Raw genomic sequence first — 20148 nt, 5'->3', positions numbered from 1 at the left:
GTCTGAATAACACATTCTGTGTTATCTTGTGCGACTCAGCAAACCCACCCATCAAAACCAATAAAACCAGTATGTGACACGACATCATCTGAAAAATAGTGGACCAATATCATAATTATATATATATCTATACACCGTAAACCATAATGCAATTAATCCAAATCTATTCTAAATTTGTAAACAAAATCCTATTTAGAACAAAACAAAAACAAAATCTATGAAATCTATGACTTATATGGATCAAAATAATGACCGGCGAAATAACGCGTAGAAGGACATCATTGATCTGTTCATTTGCAACACACGATAGTCTCGTTTATGTGTTCTTAATGAAAAATATCAGGAATATTTTTAAGTGGTATAATGCGTTCGATTAAAAGTAGTTGATTGTAACGGTAATCTGAGAAGGGCCCTTTCCCATCAAACCCAATCAACACTTAGTCATCTAGGCAACCACCATATCATTTGATGAGGCATCATTGGCGCTGTCATTTTCTACTCTAATTCGTTGCGCCATTTCCATGAGTGGTATGTCATCTTCACTCGACGAGTTTTCTCGTACCCTACGGTATTTCTTAATTAGTTCACTAAGAGGCAATTCGTCATCTTCTGAATACTCAGAATCGGAACCTTCTGAACTAGATTCTGAAGGAGGTTCAACATATTGGGCTTTTCTTAATTTATTTGTGTCTTTAGGTATGTCCCATTCATCAATATTAGCTAATCTTAAGTGCTCAGCATGAGCCTTTATCACTCTGTTAGTGAGTTGATTCCTAATTTTGAATGAGACTGGTGAGGTTTGTTCAACTATTCGATGGTATGGTGACCATCTGTCTTCTAGTTTATTTTTACGTAAGAAATTCTTATAGTATACTGGGTCACCTGTCTTAAAATCAATATTTTTAGTATTCTTGTTAGCGTATTTGGCTTGTCGTTGCTTAGCTTTTTTCATGTATTTATGTACTTGGAAGAATGACCGGTATTGATTCTCCAATGCCACCTGATGGAAATCACCTTCACCCATGAACTTACGTCTCGGCTTAAGAATATTATCAAGCGGTAACACCGGATCTCTAGAATACAACATGGTAAATGGAGATTGTTTAGTGCTAGTGTTGACATTGAATCGTAAAGCAGCAAGACTTTGGTTGAGGTGTACATCCCAAGTGGTAACATCCGTTGTTAGACGTTTAGACAGAATATCATGTAACGTTCGATGACTTGGCTCGACAGCACTGTTACTTTGTGGTCTATAATAAGAAGTAAGAATATGTTTAATGTTTAAACTTTGGAAAGTTTCTTTCATAACCCTATTCTCATTCTCGGTACCGTTATCAGTAACCATAGCTAAAGGACAACCAAATCTGGGAAAGAATTCATCAATTAACAAATGAGCAACATTTTGTGCAGATTTATCAGGAATCGGGAATGCCTCTATCCAGCCAGAGTATATGCAGACAAAACTGGCAATATATTTGTTTCCAGACAAACTTGTCGGATATGGACCAGATAAATCAAAAGATACCTTTGCCATAGGATAAGGAGGTATTCCTGTCTCAACTAAATCGGGTTTGTTCTTAACAGTTGACCCTGCTTGACATAAAATACATTGTCCTATATATTTATAGAGTTGTTTATAAAGACCTGGCCAGTAATATTTTGTCTTTACTAGTGCGTAACATCTATCTACGCCACTATGACCATTATCGTCATGATATTGTTTGATGACCTTTTCTGTCAAGTGTGTCGGAATATAAAGTCGTAAATTAGGTTCACCATCCGGATCGGAAATATAATATACAATATCGTCTACCAGTAAATATCTATTATTTATTGTGGATTTCACTGTCCCCCTTTGTAAATCAGTTTTGAGCTTTTGTAATTGATCATCCTTCATTTGTTCGGCTATCATATCTAAATCTAACTGAAAGTCCTCATTGTCAGATGTATCGTCATGGTTATTAAGTTCACAGTCAGCATATTTACTAGTCTCAATCTGATTTGAATTTATAGCGTTTATCTCAAGTGAGTTATTATTTATACGGGGCTCAATTTCGTCATCATCTTCATTTAAATCGTCAAATGTTGCTTTTGGAACTCGCGATAAAAGATCAGCCATTGAATTTTTCTTACCCGGTATATATTCTATCTTAAAATTATAGCCTGAAATTCCTAATGCCCATAATTGAATTTGCTTATTCTGAATGGGTGACTCTAATAAATATTTTAATGATTGATGGTCTGTCCTAATTATGAATTCTGCATTATGCAAATAATAGTCGAGTTTTTGCAAACTGTAATGAATTGCAAAACATTCTTTTAGTACTGTCGAATATTTGACTTGTGTAGAATTCAATCTATGACTCAAAAAGTAAATAGGTGTTTCGACACCTTCAATAACTTGTGCTAAACATGCACCAATGCAAGTATCGCTTGCATCAGTGTAAAGTACATATGGTAAATTAGAATTTGGGTAGCCTAAAAATGGTATTGTCGTTAGACTTTCTTTTAAGAAATCAAACGCTCGTTGACACTCCTGTGTCCAATTAAACCTTGCAAATTTCTTCGTCAAATTAATAAGAGGCTCAGCAATTTTACTAAAATTAGGTATGAGTCTTCTATAGTAACTCATTCCACCAATGAATGAACGAGTTTCAGTGACAGTTGTAGGCGGAGTCATCGCCTTTAATGCTCTAACCTTATCCGGATCAGCTGATACACCCTGTGGTGATATGGTGAAACCTAAGTACTTAGTTTCCCTTGTCATAAAAGAACATTTACTGGCTTTTAACTTTAAATTGTGTTGTCTTAACCTATCAAATACTTGTTGCAAATGTTTTAGATGTTCTTCTTTTGTTCTAGAAAATATCAAAATGTCATCAAGATATGCTACAGCAAATTCGCTTAAACCTTGTAAGACTTGACCAACCAATTGCATAAAAACACCTGGTGCATTTACTAAACCGAACGGCATCACATTGAAATGAAACACTCTGTGACATACAAATGCAGTTTTCTCCTTGTCATCTGCATGCATCTGCACCTGCCAGTAACCTGCACGGAGATCAATTAGGCTATAGTAGGAAATTGCATTCAATTGTGCCAATAAATCATCAATCAAAGGAAGTGGATATGAGTTGATTTTGGTGATTTTATTGAGGGCACGATAGTCTACACAAAATCTCTTGGAACCATCTTTTTTATCCACAACTTCGATTGGAAAACTAAAGGGACTCGTAGAAGGTGCAATTATATCTGCACCTAGCATGTCATCAATAGCTTTGTCAACAATCTGCCTTTTGTTTAGTGGTGTTAGGTAAGGTCGTAGTTTTATAGGTGAGTGATCACCTATGTCAATTTTCATCTTAACAGTGTCCGTTTGTCCTAATTCCATATCATTTGTAGCAAATATGTCTCTATAATAAGTCAATATATCTATAACCTTTGACCTATGTATGTCTGGGACATCTATATCTTTAAAACAGTCGTCATTGTTAGTATACACTTTTGACACATTATTATTGCCAATAGAAACCTCTGAGATATTTTTAGTGGGTGGAGTTAAATCATGTACCTCATCATGTTCCACAGGCTCCACCTTTCCTACTAAACAACCCTTGTTTAACCTTATAGTTTGGTTAGTATTGTTAACAAATGAAATGGTATGACAAAGTGTTGTCGATATCCCCTTTTTGCGATCCAATGCTGGTGGTCCCCGTCCGTAAATAAGTTGAATAACAGTTTTCAAATATCTTTATATAAATATCAGACTTCACGTTGTGTTCTTAAAGTTGACATTCAATAGAATAACATCAAGAGAATAGCATCAAGAGAATAATTTAAAGTGTATTTCTAGTCGAGAATAATTTCGAATGCCTACTAGTCTTAAAGGTAGCCAAAGATAAGAATTTATGAGTAATAACGTTTCCTGTTAAGTACTGAAGACAGAGAGTAGTCTTCTCATATTTATACTCTCGACTGTATACGTCATATCGACAGGAATGATAATCTGTTAATCTTTTAATGTTGGTACTTAAAAAAAATTAGCCATTAAATTGTACCTTTTTGAATATGAATGACCATTATATAACGGCCACGAGTCCTACCACGAGTCCTAATTCATGGGCTATTAATTTCTATACCAATTTCATGATCCAAAACGCCGTAGGCAATAACACATTAACCTACTAACAAAAATCTGAATACGGGCGGATCTCAGTTTTGTTACATTCCTCCCTTTGCAGAGGGTCATGAAATTGGGGTACCAAAAGAAAACAGTTAAATCTATCCTCACACCTGTCGATTCTTAACACCATAATTATTAATAATACAAGTTGAAAAATACACATTATAAAAAACAATTCTTCAATATAATCAGAAATGACACAAGGCATGATTGTAAGTCTATATTGTTTATATGCACTACTACAAGCTACTACATCCACCATAAAAAGTTATATCCACCATTAAAGTTTCTTAAGGTGCTTGGGTTTGCGGTTGTCGATTCTACCATTTGGTGAGTAGGTTTCTCAGGTTACATCGTTTAATTCGCCATAGGTTATGAGATATTTTTAGTGGGTGGAGTTAAATCATGTACCTCATCATGTTCCACAGGCTCCACCTTTCCTACTAAACAACCCTTGTTTAACCTTATAGTTTGGTTAGTATTGTTAACGAATGAAATGGTATGACAAAGTGTTGTCGATATCCCCTTTTTGCGAACCAATGCTGGTGGTCCCCGTCCGTAAATAAGTTGAATAACAGTTTTCAAATATCTTTATATAAATATCAGACTTCACGTTGTGTTCTTAAAGTTGACATTCAATAGAATAACATCAAGAAAATAGCGTTAAGAGAATAATTTAAAGTGTATTTCTAGTCGAGAATAATTTCGAATGCCTACTAGTCTTAAAGGTAGCCAAAGATAAGACTTTATGAGTAATAAAGTTTCCTGTTAAGTACTGAAGACAGAGAGTAGTCTTCTCATATTTATACTCTCGACTGTATACGTCATATCGACAGGAATGATAATCTGTTAATCTTTTAATGTTGGTACTTAAAAAAATTAGCCATTAAATTGTACCTTTTTGAATATGAATGACCATTATATAACGGCCACGAGTCCTAATTCATGGGCTATTAATTTCTATACCAATTTCATGATCCAAAGCGCCGTAGGCAATAACACATTAACCTACTAACAAAAATCTGAATACGGGCGGATCTCAGTTTCCAGAATCCATACCTTGTACCTGCAGCATAGGTGCAGTCAGGCTGAAATGAAGTTGATGTGTAGTGAACTGTTGGTGATGGGTTGTTCTAGTGGGGTTACTATTTTCCCAGAGTTTCTCCAGTCAACCAACTTGTTGACTGGTCTCTCTACAATTTGGTATCTGATCTCTAATTCCCACTATTGTTTCCTTTTCTTTCCAAATAACTCAAAGTACTTGTGATATTCCACTTTCTTTATTCTTGGTCGGGGGTTGAAGCCAGCAATCCTTACTCCTTACTCACTACGATGTAAAGGTAAACCCAAAGATGATTTCCTCAATAATAACAGGGATATATATACCCTGGCTCACAAGCGTACATAAATATCATTAAATGGATATTCATGTACACTTGGTTAACCGGTCATGTTATTTGTGTATACTTAGTTTATAAGACAATAGCTAATAGGACTATACGTCAACTAAACATGACAGGTCACCTACTGAGTTAAGGGTTACATCCCTTAAGTACCCTATTAATTTATGTCTGACTTCAAACCCCTAAAATTAACATGATAAAATACAGATCTACAATTCATTAATAACAATACTACAAATATGTTCCCTCCCCAACGAAAAAAAAAAAAAACCAAAAATAGATAGATATATATGCTTTTTACAAAGATAGATAGATATAGATTTTTTTTTTTTTTTTTTTTTTTGATATATATATATATATATTATGGATATATATAAAGAAATTGTTCCTTTTCACAAAGTCACCATAATGTCACTCAATACTCAGGAAATTATTTCCACTGCCCGCATAAATAATGGGTCCACTGCAGTTGGTGGTGCGTCATCATCATCATCTATATCGTCTCTGTGTGGTTTTTCTCTTCGTTTTGGAATGGGTGGGGCTGAAATTGTTACTGTGTCATTTCTATAACTTATATTTGCCAACCTTTTCCTTTGTTTATAAAATTTTTTAAAACCTAATATAGGAGGAACAATTAACACAATTACAGCTACCAATGTAATTAAAATATAGTATACCCAATGGGTTTTAGAAGTAAAAGGGTTTGATAACATTGGGTTTTGAAATTTTATGTCCTGAATCTCTTTTATTAATTTTGACATTTTAGTTTTATTTGGCATGTTCGGAATATCCGAAATTAAATTGAATGTTGGAATCGAATTTGGTAAGCTTAAAGATTTTTGTTTTGTTAAATTAAACAAAAATTGTGAGATATCAATCATCTTCTTACTGGTTTGTCTTATAGTATATTTCCTTTCTTCTTGTAAATAATATGGTATGCTAAATGCAGCATTGTGGCCCGAACAACCACTTGGTAGATTTAAAATAGTGACTCCCACATTAATATCAATATTATGAAGCATATTTTTAGACGGATCCAAACACACAAGATCTAAAGTAGTCTGTATAGGACTAAATAAAAGCCAATGTCTCTTTGTAAGAGATTCCACAATTGGGAATTTTGGAACTTTAGAAATTTTGATTTTACATGTCTCAGAGACTAATTTGGAATTTCGTAAGAACAAAGAAGATACACATGGTGGTGCAAAATTACATGACAAAATAGGCTTATTAATAGAACAAAATGAAAAATCTGATTTATGACATAACTGACCTTCATGATCGGATAATAACATATAAACATTTCTATCTGGGGAAATTGCTAAAAATGAATGTGATATTTCATAATCTAATACCATAGAAGTATTTAACAAAGAAGGGACATGAACAATTTTATATAATTCAAAAATAGACGATTTCTTAATTAATGGAATAACAACTAAAATATGAAATGAATTTCTATCTGGAATAAGTGTAACTCTTAAAATTTCGTAATACTTGCGAAGCTCATGCTTAAATAATGGCAATGGCAATTCCAATGTGGCTGGAAGTTGTTGTTGTACTTCCTGTAATGCGCTCATCAATTGATCATCAGAAATCAAATCCGATGTCAAATGACCTTGAATTGCTTCAATAATTTGATTATGCAAAAATGAAATGGAATTTTGAAGATTATAAAAGGTTGAATGAATAATATTAAATACACCCGATAACTTCTGGGCTACTTGTAAAAATTGAATTTGAGGCTCAATACCATTTTGCAAATTATTGTACATTTTTGTCATCCATGTGGATAAGGCATTAGTTGAATTTACAAGTAGCTTAATTGAATTTCTATTTATGGCCACATTTTTATTAGTTGCGTTTAAAACGGTGAAGCCTTCTTCGACAACATGTATAATTCTTTCTTGAGATTTCTTGAGGAAATCCACTTTTTGTTTTAGTTTATCTACCGTCTCTTCGCTTACTGTTCCAAACAGAAAAGACATCAGACCACCTAACAGTAATAAACTTCTTTTTGACCGTTCTTTGGAAGACAAGGTGACTTGAAAAATTAAATTACCATATGTATTTTTAAGTTTTTTAAATTGATGGTCAAGAAGATCATATTCTGTGTTTAATACCTTATGCAAATTTTGATTTAGGGTTAAAAATGTTGGCCATGAGGAATAGTTTTTACCAGACTTAGATATCGTAGAAATTGACTTAACATCATTTGTATTAAAACCTTTTAACGAATTTCTAAATAAGCCAATTGATTTTTCCAATTCCTGAACTTGAATTGAAAATGGTTCCAAGTCTAAATTAAAATTCAGCAACCAAGTACTTATGAGGCATAAAATCGATTCTGCAGTACAAATTGGACATTGTGATTCTTAGGTTGGACTAGGAGGAGAAACCAACTTTAAAGCACACCAAAACCAATCAAACCCATGGCCTGAAAGTAGACACAAGGAACGAAAATTACCAAGAATTAAAAAACTTAAAAGAAAATAAATTAATATACATAATAAATTACACCATGACCTCTAGAACTAAGATCCTAAAATATAAACTATATAATCAATGTATTCAATCTATCCAATAACCAATTTACAACAGTGACTATTCAACTGTGCAAGATTCTCACTTACAAGATCCAATTGGTACAATATTCTATCAAAAGAACATAACATATTAACAAACTCGCTTACTCTGTGATATAAATCGTAATAATGATATACAAAAGTTAACACTAGGAAGATAACTGCCATTGTCATCACCTTACAACTATGCATCTAACTCAATCTTTTACTCTTCACACGACATATACTCCTCATCAGAAGTATTATCCAATCCAATCCAATTGTACTCTAAAACATTGTTAGTAGGTGGCAACATAGCCAAAGGGATATCATCCTCTGAATCAAAACTATCTGAACTGATATCATCACCCGAACCTTCCAAGTGACTAACTCTTTTAGTGACACCTTTATGAACGGCTTTAGTAGATCTAAAGGGCTGTCTGCGATACTCTTCTGCCGCGTCCTTGGCATCTTTAACCTTGTTTAAAATGTGGTCATGTCTTTCCCGATACTCATCCCAAGAAATGTTGGGATCTGCCAACCGTAAATTATCACTATGAACATTTTTGGTTTTTCCAGTCAATTGATGCTTGATTTTAAAGTTAACAGGGGAAAATTGTTCTATGATTCTAAAGTATGGTTTCCAATGATTCGTTAACTTGGATGAAGTTGCCAATTTTTAGTTGTCGGATCATAGTAATATACACTATCACCCACTTCATAATGATTTTTAACAATTTTATTATTTACTAGATCTCTATTTCGTTTGCGACTTTCTATCATGTTTTCTTTGACTTCCATATATGTTTTATGTAGCCGTTGTAATGTAGTTGGTACATACTCTTCTCCAAAGTATTTCAATTTGGGACCTAGCAAGGTATCCATTGGGAGGCAAATATCTCTACCATAATTGATAAAAAATGGTGAAAATTTTGAACTGCCATGCACTGAAGAACGATATGCCATGCAAATACCAGGAAGATATTCGTCCCAATTGCCTTGATCGCTGCGAATTAGTTTTGCCAGACTATTGTTTAGGAAACCATGAATATTCTCGGTTTTCCCATTTGATGCTGGATGGTAACTACTGGTTTTTTTATGATTAATGTTCATTTGTTTGGTTAACTGTCTTAATACATCCGAGTTATACTCCATACCTCTATCACTAATCATCAGCCTGGGGCAACCAAATCTAGGGATTATTTCTGTTAATAGAACTTTTGCAACTAATGCTGTGGTTTTGTTAGGTAAGGCAAAGAGTTCTACCCAAGAGCTAAAATGGTCGACTATTGATAAAATATATCGATTTCCATTATCTGAAATGGGCAATGGTCCCACGTGATCTATCCCAATAATTTCAAAAGGATATTCAGCTTGTGGCATGTCTTGGATTTCTGCTCGTTGCTTTTTAAGTTTTCTGGTTTTACATGTGACACAATTTTGTACATAATTAACTACATCCTTATACATATTTTTCCAAAAGTAACGGGTTCTATTCCAGTATGCGATCCAAATTGAGAGTCATGAAAATCATATAAAATTGTATCGGTAAAAGAATGTGGGACAACAAGTTGCAGACGATGTGTTTTGTCATTCTGGACGGGTTTAGCTATATGATACACAACTCCTGATAATAAAACATAATCCTCAGTTGCTTTATCTTGACTATTGTTCTCAAGGGCTGTTTTTAAATTGACTATTTCAGGATCTTGTTTTTGTAAGTGGCGTGGAAATTGTAGATTTAATCTAACTGATCTGTCATCATGTTCATCATCTGTATCAAACTCTGATTCTAAGGTGGATAAATGATCTATGACTTCATCTTGAAGATTTTTATCAGTATCTATTACTATTAGATCGTTAGTATCTTTTTCTGAATTCAATGGTTTACTTTTAATCCTAGAAAGAAAGTCTGCCTGACCATTTTGATTACCTGGAGTATATTGTATTTCACATTGCATTTCTTCGAGCATAATGCTCCAACGTTGAATTCTTGGGTTTTTATTTTCAGCGGTAAAGAGAGATTTTAATGGTTTATGATCAGTATAGATGGTGAATTTGGCTCCTACTAAATAATGTCGCAACTTATTAAGACAATGTATTATGCCTAACCCTTCTTTTTCAATAACTGGATAGTTTAATTGCGAGGAATTTAATTGCAGTGAAACATACTGAATGACCCTTTCTCCTTCGGGAAATTCCTGGGTCAACACACCACCCACAGCATATTTGGATGCATCCGTATACAACTTATATGGTCTATTTGGATCTGGATATGCCAAAATAGGAGCACTTATTAGTTTCTCTTTTAAAGTTTCAAAAGATTCTTGAGCTGTACCATCCCACTTAAACACAGCATTCTTTTTAGTTAATCTTAATAATGGTTGTGCTATTTCTGAGAAATTTTGTATAAATTTTCTATAATATGAAGCCATTCCTATAAAAGATCTAATTTGTTTGACATTTTTGGGTGGAAGCATATTTTGTATGGCACTGATCTTATCCGGATTAGGTCGAATTCCATCTTTTGATATTATATGTCCAAGATACACCACTTCTGGTTTTAAGAAATTACATTTGGATGGTTTCAATTTTAGACCTGCTTTTCTTAATCTATTGAACACTTCTTGAATATGCTGTAAATGTTCCTCAAACGTTTTAGAATGTATCATAATATCATCTATAAAAACTTTGACGAATTTATTTAACAAACCTGCCATAACGTTATCCATAGTATTTTGAAATATCCCTGGCGAATTACACAGACCAAATGGCAACCTATTAAATTCGAATAGTCCTTTGTAGCATGTAAATGCCGTTTTATGTTTTGATTCTTCATCGATTTCAATTGCCAATATCCACTTTTTAAATCAAGACATGTAAAATATTTGCAATCACCCATTGATGAGATCAAATCGTCCATATTTGGCAAAGGGTATGAGTTTTTTATTAACTGATTATTTAATTTTCTATAATCGATACAAAATCTATATGTATTATCGGACTTTGGAATTAAGACTATCGGGGATGCATATTGGCTTGTACTTGGTCTGATAACCCCGGCTTGCAGCATATCATTTACTTGCTCTTCCACAATTTGTTTTTGTAGAATTGGTAAGCGGTATGGTTTTTGTCTAACAGGTGGATTTGTACCTGTGTCTAGTTTTGCCTTAACCACATCGGTTTTTCCTAATGAAAAGTCATCTTTTGCAAATAAATCCTCATTTTGTTTCAATACTGTAAGCAGATTATATCTCTGACCAGGTTCAATATGTTCTAAAGATTTAGAGTCAAATAGGGGTTCATCTTTACGTCCTGGACTTAGTACTTTCTTAATAGAGCAAATTTCTTTGGTGGTTTCCATAACAATGTCATCTTCCGAGATGACTTCACCTACAGCTAAAATTTGTTTCTTTCGTATTTTAAAAGCAGTTCCTGTGTGATTAACTAAGCCTACTTTAACAGTTGCCGCTTTAGGACAGTGAATGCTGCTAGACATCAAGAGACCAGGTTGGTCAAAAAATACATTGCTATTATCTAAAGGTGAAATTAAAATACATTTATTTTTCATAACATTGGGAATTTTTAATTCAATTGAATTTACTGAACCAGGTGGAATGTGAACTGTTTTTTTAAGTGTTAATAAATGGACTTTCTTATACCCTACATTATGGTCTTTGGTATATAAAGGAATAAGTTCATTTTGAACGCGCATAGTATGTGCTTGGAAGTCTAATAGTACTCCATATGCCTGAAAGAAATCATTCCCTAATATCATTTCTTTTCCTAAGTTTTCTATCACATGGAACTGAAAACGACGATAAGACCTGCCAATTTTTAACTTTATGTTACATTTACCTTTGACTGATAATGCTGTTCCTGTTACACCTACCATTTTATGTAACATAGTTTGATCAGTTATATAATTAGATACAAATTGTTTAGGTAACTGTTTAAAACTATCAAAATCTATTGCTGAACCTTCAGCACCAGAGTCATTAAGTGCATAAATAGACATATTAAAAAATTGAATCTTACAAAAAGTGTTTCCTATTCTACTTTTGTTACTTTCACAACTATTGATACTCTTTTTATCAAGATAGATTGGTTTTCCATTGTTACCCAGGCTAGGCCTTTTAATATCTTGCACTACCCTGGGGCTACCTAGTTTTTTGAATACCTGTTTACACGGTGAAAATTTTGCTTACGACAAGTAAGTCGAGTATGTCCAGGTGTTGAGCAATTATAACAAATTGGACTACCATCAGGCGTCCATTGATAATGCCTTGCCTGAGGCTGTGAATAGGGTTGTCTGCTTTTAGGAACATGAGAGTTTGAATGTGTTTGAAAATTAGCTCCACTTGAATATTTATTATATCCTTTCCTATAATCCTTAGTATTATTCTTTGGTGGTTCCGTTTGTGCAATTGCTAAAACTTGGTCAATTTTCTGGCATAATTCCTTCATGGCATCCTTACTTTGAATGGCATCAACTTCCATCGGAACTTCCTCCCTACCTCGCCTTATGTCAAAAGTTTTGCCAACTTGTTGCTCGAATGCAGCAACTTTAATTGCCTCTTCAATCGTGTCTGGCTTATTTCGTATTAAACGCCTAGCTACTTTATCATCCGATAAGCCGTCCATAAAAATATCCACTAATTGAGATTGTATAAATGTGTTAGCAAATTCTTCATGAGAGTAAACTTCCTCAGCGAGCATGATTATTCTGTCTCCAAAAGCCTGCACCGACTCCTTAAGAAGCTGCTTGGTTTTTCTTAATTTCTGTAGAGCATATTGGCGACAAGAGCTATCACTGAACCTATTTGTCAAAATCTCCTTTAATGCCCTCCATGTAATAGTAGGATTTTCTTTAATTTTCCTCAATACAAAATTGCCTGCAACTCCAGAGCAAGTTTGCAATGCCAAACCAACTAGCCTACTATCATCTGCACTGACAAGCAAACCAGCCTTCTCAACATCCCTAAGCCACTCAGTAAACCTCCTATCACCTTCCCCCGAAAAAATTCCTAATTTGCTGAGGCAACCCTTGAGATCTTAACTCTAATTGAAGTTGTTGAAAATTTTCCGTTAAAACTTGAAATGCCATTTCGGAATTCATCTTAGGAAATGGAATACCAAAAATATTTTTTTTTTTTTTTTTTTGAGAGATTAAGTCAATTCTACTTTGAAATATAGATAACCGACTTATAACTTGTGATTGATGTCTTAAAATTAAACTCAATAAACTTGAGAAACTTGAAATTTAGATTGGTATCGCGATATTCTACTATTGTTAAACTACTAATTAAATGTGAGACAAACCAGTAATTTATTTCTTATTAGTGCTGTTAATTGTTTAATACTAAATGTGGTTGGCAAATATTTAATAGAAATGACTCACCCTTTTATATCCTCTGTTATTGTCTTATTTTCCTAACACGTATCTGCTTCTGTTTCTGCTTTGTTTTTTCCTTTGTTTATCCTCTTCTTCTGTGACTTAACTATCCTCTTCTTCTGTGGTTTAACTATCCTCTTCTTAAACAATTTCTAGCTTTCTATTGTTTGCTGCTTTAAACTTTTCGGACTTCCTTGTTGTGTTGTGATGTGACGACCTCTAATCAAAGATTTTGCAGGTTCGGCTAGTTCTCGGCACCAGTGAAATGAAGTTGATGTGTAGTGAACTGTTGGTGATGGGTTGTTCTGGTGGGGTTACTATTTTCCCAGAGTTTCTCCAGTCAACCAACTTGTTGACTGGTCTCTCTACAATTTGGTATCTGATCTCTAATTCCCACTATTGTTTCCTTTTCTTTCCAAATAACTCAAAGTACTTGTGATATTCCACTTTCTTTATTCTTGGTCGGGGGTTGAAGCCAGCAATCCTTACTCCTTACTCACTACGATGTAAAGGTAAACCCAAAGATGATTTCCTCAATAATAACAGGGATATATATACCCTGGCTCACAAGCGTACATAAATATCATTAAATGGATATTCATGTACACTTGGTTAACCGGTCATGTTATTTGTGTATACTTAGTTTATAAGACAATAGCTAATAGGACTATACGTCAACTAAACATGACAGGTCACCTACTGAGTTAAGGGTTACATCCCTTAAGTACCCTATTAATTTATGTCTGACTTCAAACCCCTAAAATTAACATGATAAAATACAGATCTACAATTCATTAATAACAATACTACAATACTAAAGGGAAATCTTAACGGACTGCTTACTAAATTGCCTAGACGATGGATACCTTCACCAAGAAGGGTATCTCTCTCTCCTGTAGTCTACATCCGGGAAGATCTTGTTAGCTTTTCTCTGCCCCTTTATCTTAAAGGAGAACAAAGGCCACATCCATCATTTGTGATGTACTATACACCCTTTGGGCACTTGTCTACTATATACTTGTCTTATAGGAACAATAAATGGCCCCATACAGCCACTACCTTATTAATGGCTATAGTGCTGTAATACTTGTCAGGTAGATTTATATGTTATGACCACTAATGTCATTTCATGAAAGATTGTGTTCTAAGGCAATTTAGCAGCATTCCTCATGACATCACTTTTATTAATCTTTAGCAAGATTACAACATTTTTATACTCTTAAAATGTTCAATAGTATTTCGCATAGAACTTCCATTTGCGGAATGGTCATGGTTTTCAAAAGTGCCACTCTTTGACTGTCAGATTTCTTTACAGTTAGAAATTTTAAAAATGTACTATGACGGTAGAGTCGAATCATACTGGTTGATAGATCGTTAGTGTTTCAAAGGGAAAAATATTTGTTCTCAACTGATAGGCCGTCTTTCCGTGTGGACTGAGGTCGACGAATAAATATCCGTATGGCGCAGATGTGGACTGAGCTCGACGAATGAATATCCGTATGACGCAGATGTTGCTTTCTCGTAGGAACTTAAAAAATAACTCAATCGACCAGGATACTTTTGTCATCCGATCGTCTTAATCCGTCTCGTCTGTTGAGAAAGAATACCATATAATGTGCGTTTAAAGAAATCGTTATAGCAACACAAATTAAAAAAAAAACACAAACGAGTGTAAGCGCCGGTTAACCGAGGCTGAATTTACTGATTCGTAACAGACGAACCATGGCCACGGTTTCTTGTCATTGACAGTAGTGACCCTGAAAGGTCTTTATCATCCTTATCGCCATTTGCAATCGCAAAAGATTTACAGGTCTTGCAAGTGAGCCCAAATCTACGAAAAAGCTGCGTAACGGCTCCTTGTTAGTTAAATGTGCTCGCAGAATTCATTCTGAACTCTTCCAAAGGGGTCATTCGACATCCAGAACTCTATGGATGTTCTGCTGAGGAATCCTGCTAATTACCGCCCTGTTGCATTAGCCAGCTGCATTTGTAAAACCATGGAACGAATGATCAATCGAAGGCTCGTTTGGCAACTTGAGTCAAACAATCTTCTAACCAACCTCCAATGTGGATTTCGGTCCCAAAGGAGCACTCTTGATCATCTCGTTAGATTTGAATCGTTTGTCAGGGATGCCTTCATCCAAAATCACCATTTAGTAGCCATATTCTTTGATTTGGAGAAGGCTTATGACACCACTTGGAGATATGGCATTCTTCGTGATCTCTTTGACTTGGATTTGGAGAAGGCTTTAATAAAATGTTTAATAAAATCCATTGTCTGATTTAAAAATGAGAAAGTTCTTAATTCAATATGATTGAGTCGGCAACTCCAGTGCGGCCCAGGAGTCGACTCTCGTTGTTTTCGTCGTGTGAACAACTGCCCCCGAGCCAACCCTTGGGAATTTCAAATGTGTGTAGCCAATGTTCCACAGCAAAATTAATTGTTTAGCCTTCATTGGTAAATATAACACCATAATTTATTCGATGTCGAACATGGCAATGAAGTTGTTGAAGGAGGTTAAAGAATACTATAGTTGATAAAATCCATGCACTGAATTTGCCTAGAAAAAAGGAAATTACTAGAGCCACACGTGGCACAGAGTGGGACTTTGCAAATGTAGCAAATTGCAAAAGACCATGAAAAAATCAACCTTCTACGATAATTACATCACGTGCAAAAACAGTCTAAAGTTGAGAAGTTTTGATTCTTTGGAAGATTGTTATACCGGAAGTAGACAGACCTCACCAATGAAAGTATCAGAAGATAGCCAAGGTCAATGACATTTGACATTAAAAAGGAGACGGTCCACAAAGGTCAAGGTTACGAGATAAAAGTCCTCAAAATTTAAAATATATACGGCTATAAAACCGGAAGTTGAGATAAGACAGCAAATATAAAAGTATAAAAAAAATAGCCAATGTGAATGACCTTTGATCCTACAAAAGTCAGGGTCAAAAAAGGTCAAAAATTGAACATTTTGAATTTTCAAAACCTGTTCCTTTTTTTGAACTATAGAGCTGAAACAATCGAACTTCTAAGACAACGTGGCTCAACAGATGAAATAAATGTATGCAAAGTTACATTTTGAACAAATGTATAATTTGTGAGTTTTGCCCCTGGCCAAAAATGTCAATAATGAGTAATTTAACCCGGATTTGCCACTCCCACCTCAATTCTTTGGCATAAGTTAATTGATATTCTGATTGTTATGTTGTGTTCCAAATTCAAAGCTTCTACATCATACAGGTCAAACGATATAGGTTAACAAATGTCAATAAAGGTCAAAATAGAAAATTGAAAATATGGAAATTACAAAACCCGTTCCTTTTTTTGAACTATAAAGCTGAAACAATTGACCTATTAACACAAACTGGCCAAAATAATGAGGTAATTGTGTGCAAAGTTCCTTTTTGAACAAACGTATCCTATGCGAGTTATGCCCCTTCCCCAAAATGTAAACAATTAGTTTCAAATTCAACCCGAATGTGCCACGCCCACCTCAACTTTGTTGTCATAGGTTAATTCATATTCAAATTATCTTGTTGTGTTTCAATGTTCTACATCAAATCAAGCTACACTAATGTTTGGTTATAAAGTACCATTAGACAAAGCAGTATTGGCATCAGGCGTCAATATAGAAATGTAGGAATTGTGGCCAAGCAGTAAGTACGCTGAGCAATTGTCACCCTTTAGAATTTGGTGTAGTTTCCATACATGAAAATATGGTACTTTTAGTGTCTGAGGAATTATTTAGGGTTTATGAGTGATGGTACTTACTACTTGGAAATTTGGCCAATTCAAAGATAAGGATGGAAAACATGAAAGAGATAACCGCAAATTGCTAATGAGTGATGGGTGGGTAATTGTCCAATGTGTGGGACAATGCCTTAAATTAATAATTGAAAATATAACACATTGTGAACCATTTGTAAATTCGAGAAGTATTTGAGTCTCTGCTCTTATTGACCTAAAGAATTTTGAAACTAGTATAATTAAATTAGAATTGCTAAAATGAATGTAAAAATGGGGAGTTGATCAGAAAATTGAATCGGGGAATTTTGTGTTTTTGGAGCCAAAGTAGTGAGAGGCTTATAAACTAAAGATGGTAATTCCTCCATAACATTGCCATTTGCTTTTAGAAGGAGCATCATCATTGCTGATAAAGTTCGGCATTTACACAGTAATAAAATGAAGACGATTAAGGATAAAACGGACAAAATCAAAGATATGATAATCAATAAAAAAAAAATGGATGTCATAAATTGAAAAATTGGAAGTTGTGATCTGATCATCATATAATAATTCAGATAGCGTTTTAAAAATAACTTTATCTTGTTTCGTCTGTTCTATGATCGTTTTTAAACTTAATGCTTAACTTTATCAACAGCGATTATTTTAGAAAATTTATGAGAATAAAATTTGAATTGTGGACTATTAGAAATATTTAATGGAGATTTGAAAATAAAATTGCCTGCAATAGCGGCAAGATCTTTTTCAGCAAAAAAATGTTGCACTAATGCCAAATTTATTGGATGTAGTTTTGTAATTTTACTGACCTGGCCATGTGCCTGACATGATCCTAGTGATCGAGGTACAACGATATCATCATTAAATATAGTACATTGGCATGGAATATTAACAAAATTACATCCTTCAATGACTTTCTCTTTATTTTCACAGTTAAATTCTATCTTAGATACATTACCTATTAAAAGAGAATTCTTTGTAAGTTGTTTAATATTTCGGATAAATTGAAAATTACATATTTAATTTGGTCTTTTACTTAAAAAAATAAAGCAGTTTCACATGTAAAAACTTTAATAGATCTGAAAGGTAATTTATAGAAGCATTGGTAATGAATTGAATTTAATTTAACATAATATTTATTTGACTTACTGACAGCTAAATATTTGTCTAAGTCCAATAATTGGGTGGTATGTTGTGAAGCATTATTAATAGGTACAGGAACAGTGTCAATTTTATATAATTTTATATATCTTGTAATAGGGAATTTTTATAGATAAATAGATTTATTAGATTTTCTTTGAACAATAAATTTAGCATGAGAATAATAATATGATTAGTATATAAGATTTTGAAAGTAGGATAATGTCCATCAATTAGAAAGCTCATATACTACTTCCATCTAATAATTTTTGAATACTATATATGGTACTCAATAGTCTTTTATGTGAAAGAATTAAAGGTGAAAGGGTATTTTCAGTTAACTGCTGTAAGCAAATTATAAAATCAGTTAACTGATGTTCGATCAAGGCTGAAATTTGAATTTGTTGTGATATTAATTTAGTCAAAGTCATAAATGTATCCTCTAGACTATCAAATGTTGATTCTAGGTTTTTTGAAGCAAGAATAATTGTTTTGTGGTTTTCTTTGATGCCATTAAGAGCGTTATTCATTCTTTCGTTAATTTTATTGGCAAAAGGAGAAAAATGGTCTGAATGTTTCACCAAGACATTTGATAATTTGCGATCTTCCTTGGTTAGTGCATTTATGTGCTTTGCCAGCAGATTGATATCATCTTCTGTAGCAGTGCCAAAAAGTGATTTAGCAAAAGAGCCAATGAAAGGTAATTATGAACGTTTAGATCTGCTTTCTAAATTAATTTTTCTCAAAGGAAATAAATGTTTGATAAAATCTATTATCTGATTTAAAAATGGGGAAGTTCTTTGTAGATGTTTCGAATAAATTGACACGTTTGATTATTAAAATTACAATGAACAATCTTATTTAATGGTTTTGTATTTGGTAATGCAATTTCGAATGTGTGAAGCCAATGTTCCACACCGAAATTTATAGTTTGACCTTCGTTAGTAAATATAACACCATAATTAATTCGTTGTCGTACGTCATGGCAATGAAGTTGTTGAACGAAGCTAAAGAATATTATGGTCGATAGGATCCATGTACTGAAATTGCCTATAAGAGAATGAAAATAAGATGTATGAGTAGCTTAGCGGGTTGAGTAATGGTTGGTTCCTAACCAAATACTTCTAGCACTAAAATTCAGTGAATAATTCACTTACAAATTTTGCCTTACTGACTGATATTATTTTTGATTAATTATATAATCAAATAATTTATAAAGAAATGGTTTTGAAAAATGTTTTCGTAATTGGACTTTTTCGTTTTCTTCCTGATTTTGTTTTTGATACATGATATGCAGTTTTGATATCTAGAGGTACTTGATCAAAAGATACCCATGATCTAGATTTATCTGACCATTGAACATAATATTCTTTATCCTTGTTAACGACAAACTTACATTTTATAATTTTCATAATTTTTACTTCATTTTCATCTGGCATATTTTGAGAACCAGCTAACTTTTTACTTTGTATGTTCTTATCGTTGTCATGCTTATCTTTCTTATTTGTATCTACATTATCATCACAGGTTTTATTATCAAGTTTATCATCATTATTATTTACATTATTATTTACATTATCAACATCATTTACATTATCATCTGCATCAGTAGTAGGTAGAACATAGTGTTTTAATTTCGATGCATTTATTAATGATTTACTAGTGATTTTATCTACACAACCTTGTAGTTTGTGTGTATATTTTGGTCCCAT

At 33.6% G+C, this 20148-nt stretch overlaps 2 protein-coding genes across 2 annotated transcripts; both read right to left on the bottom strand.

The window, feature by feature from the left end:
• Window positions 1–445: 445 nt before the first annotated feature.
• On the bottom strand, window positions 446–4394 carry LOTGIDRAFT_174147 (hypothetical protein; the record flags this gene model as incomplete). The annotated part of the gene is made up of 2 exons (XM_009052473.1): window positions 446–1073; window positions 4297–4394. 2 exons carry the CDS (start codon window positions 4392–4394, stop codon window positions 446–448), a joined length of 726 nt encoding a protein of 241 aa, XP_009050721.1.
• Window positions 4395–14215: 9821 nt separating this feature from the next.
• Window positions 14216–20148, bottom strand: LOTGIDRAFT_174145 (hypothetical protein; the record flags this gene model as incomplete). The annotated part of the gene is made up of 3 exons (XM_009052472.1): window positions 14216–14305; window positions 18106–18254; window positions 19833–20148. The coding sequence occupies 3 exons, from the start codon at window positions 20146–20148 to the stop codon at window positions 14216–14218; spliced, it is 555 nt and encodes a 184-aa protein (XP_009050720.1).

Source organism: Lottia gigantea (genome assembly GCF_000327385.1).
Source record: "Lottia gigantea unplaced genomic scaffold LOTGIsca_183, whole genome shotgun sequence".
NCBI lineage: Eukaryota > Metazoa > Mollusca > Gastropoda > Lottiidae > Lottia > Lottia gigantea.
This window is presented reverse-complemented; position numbering and strand designations above follow the sequence as displayed.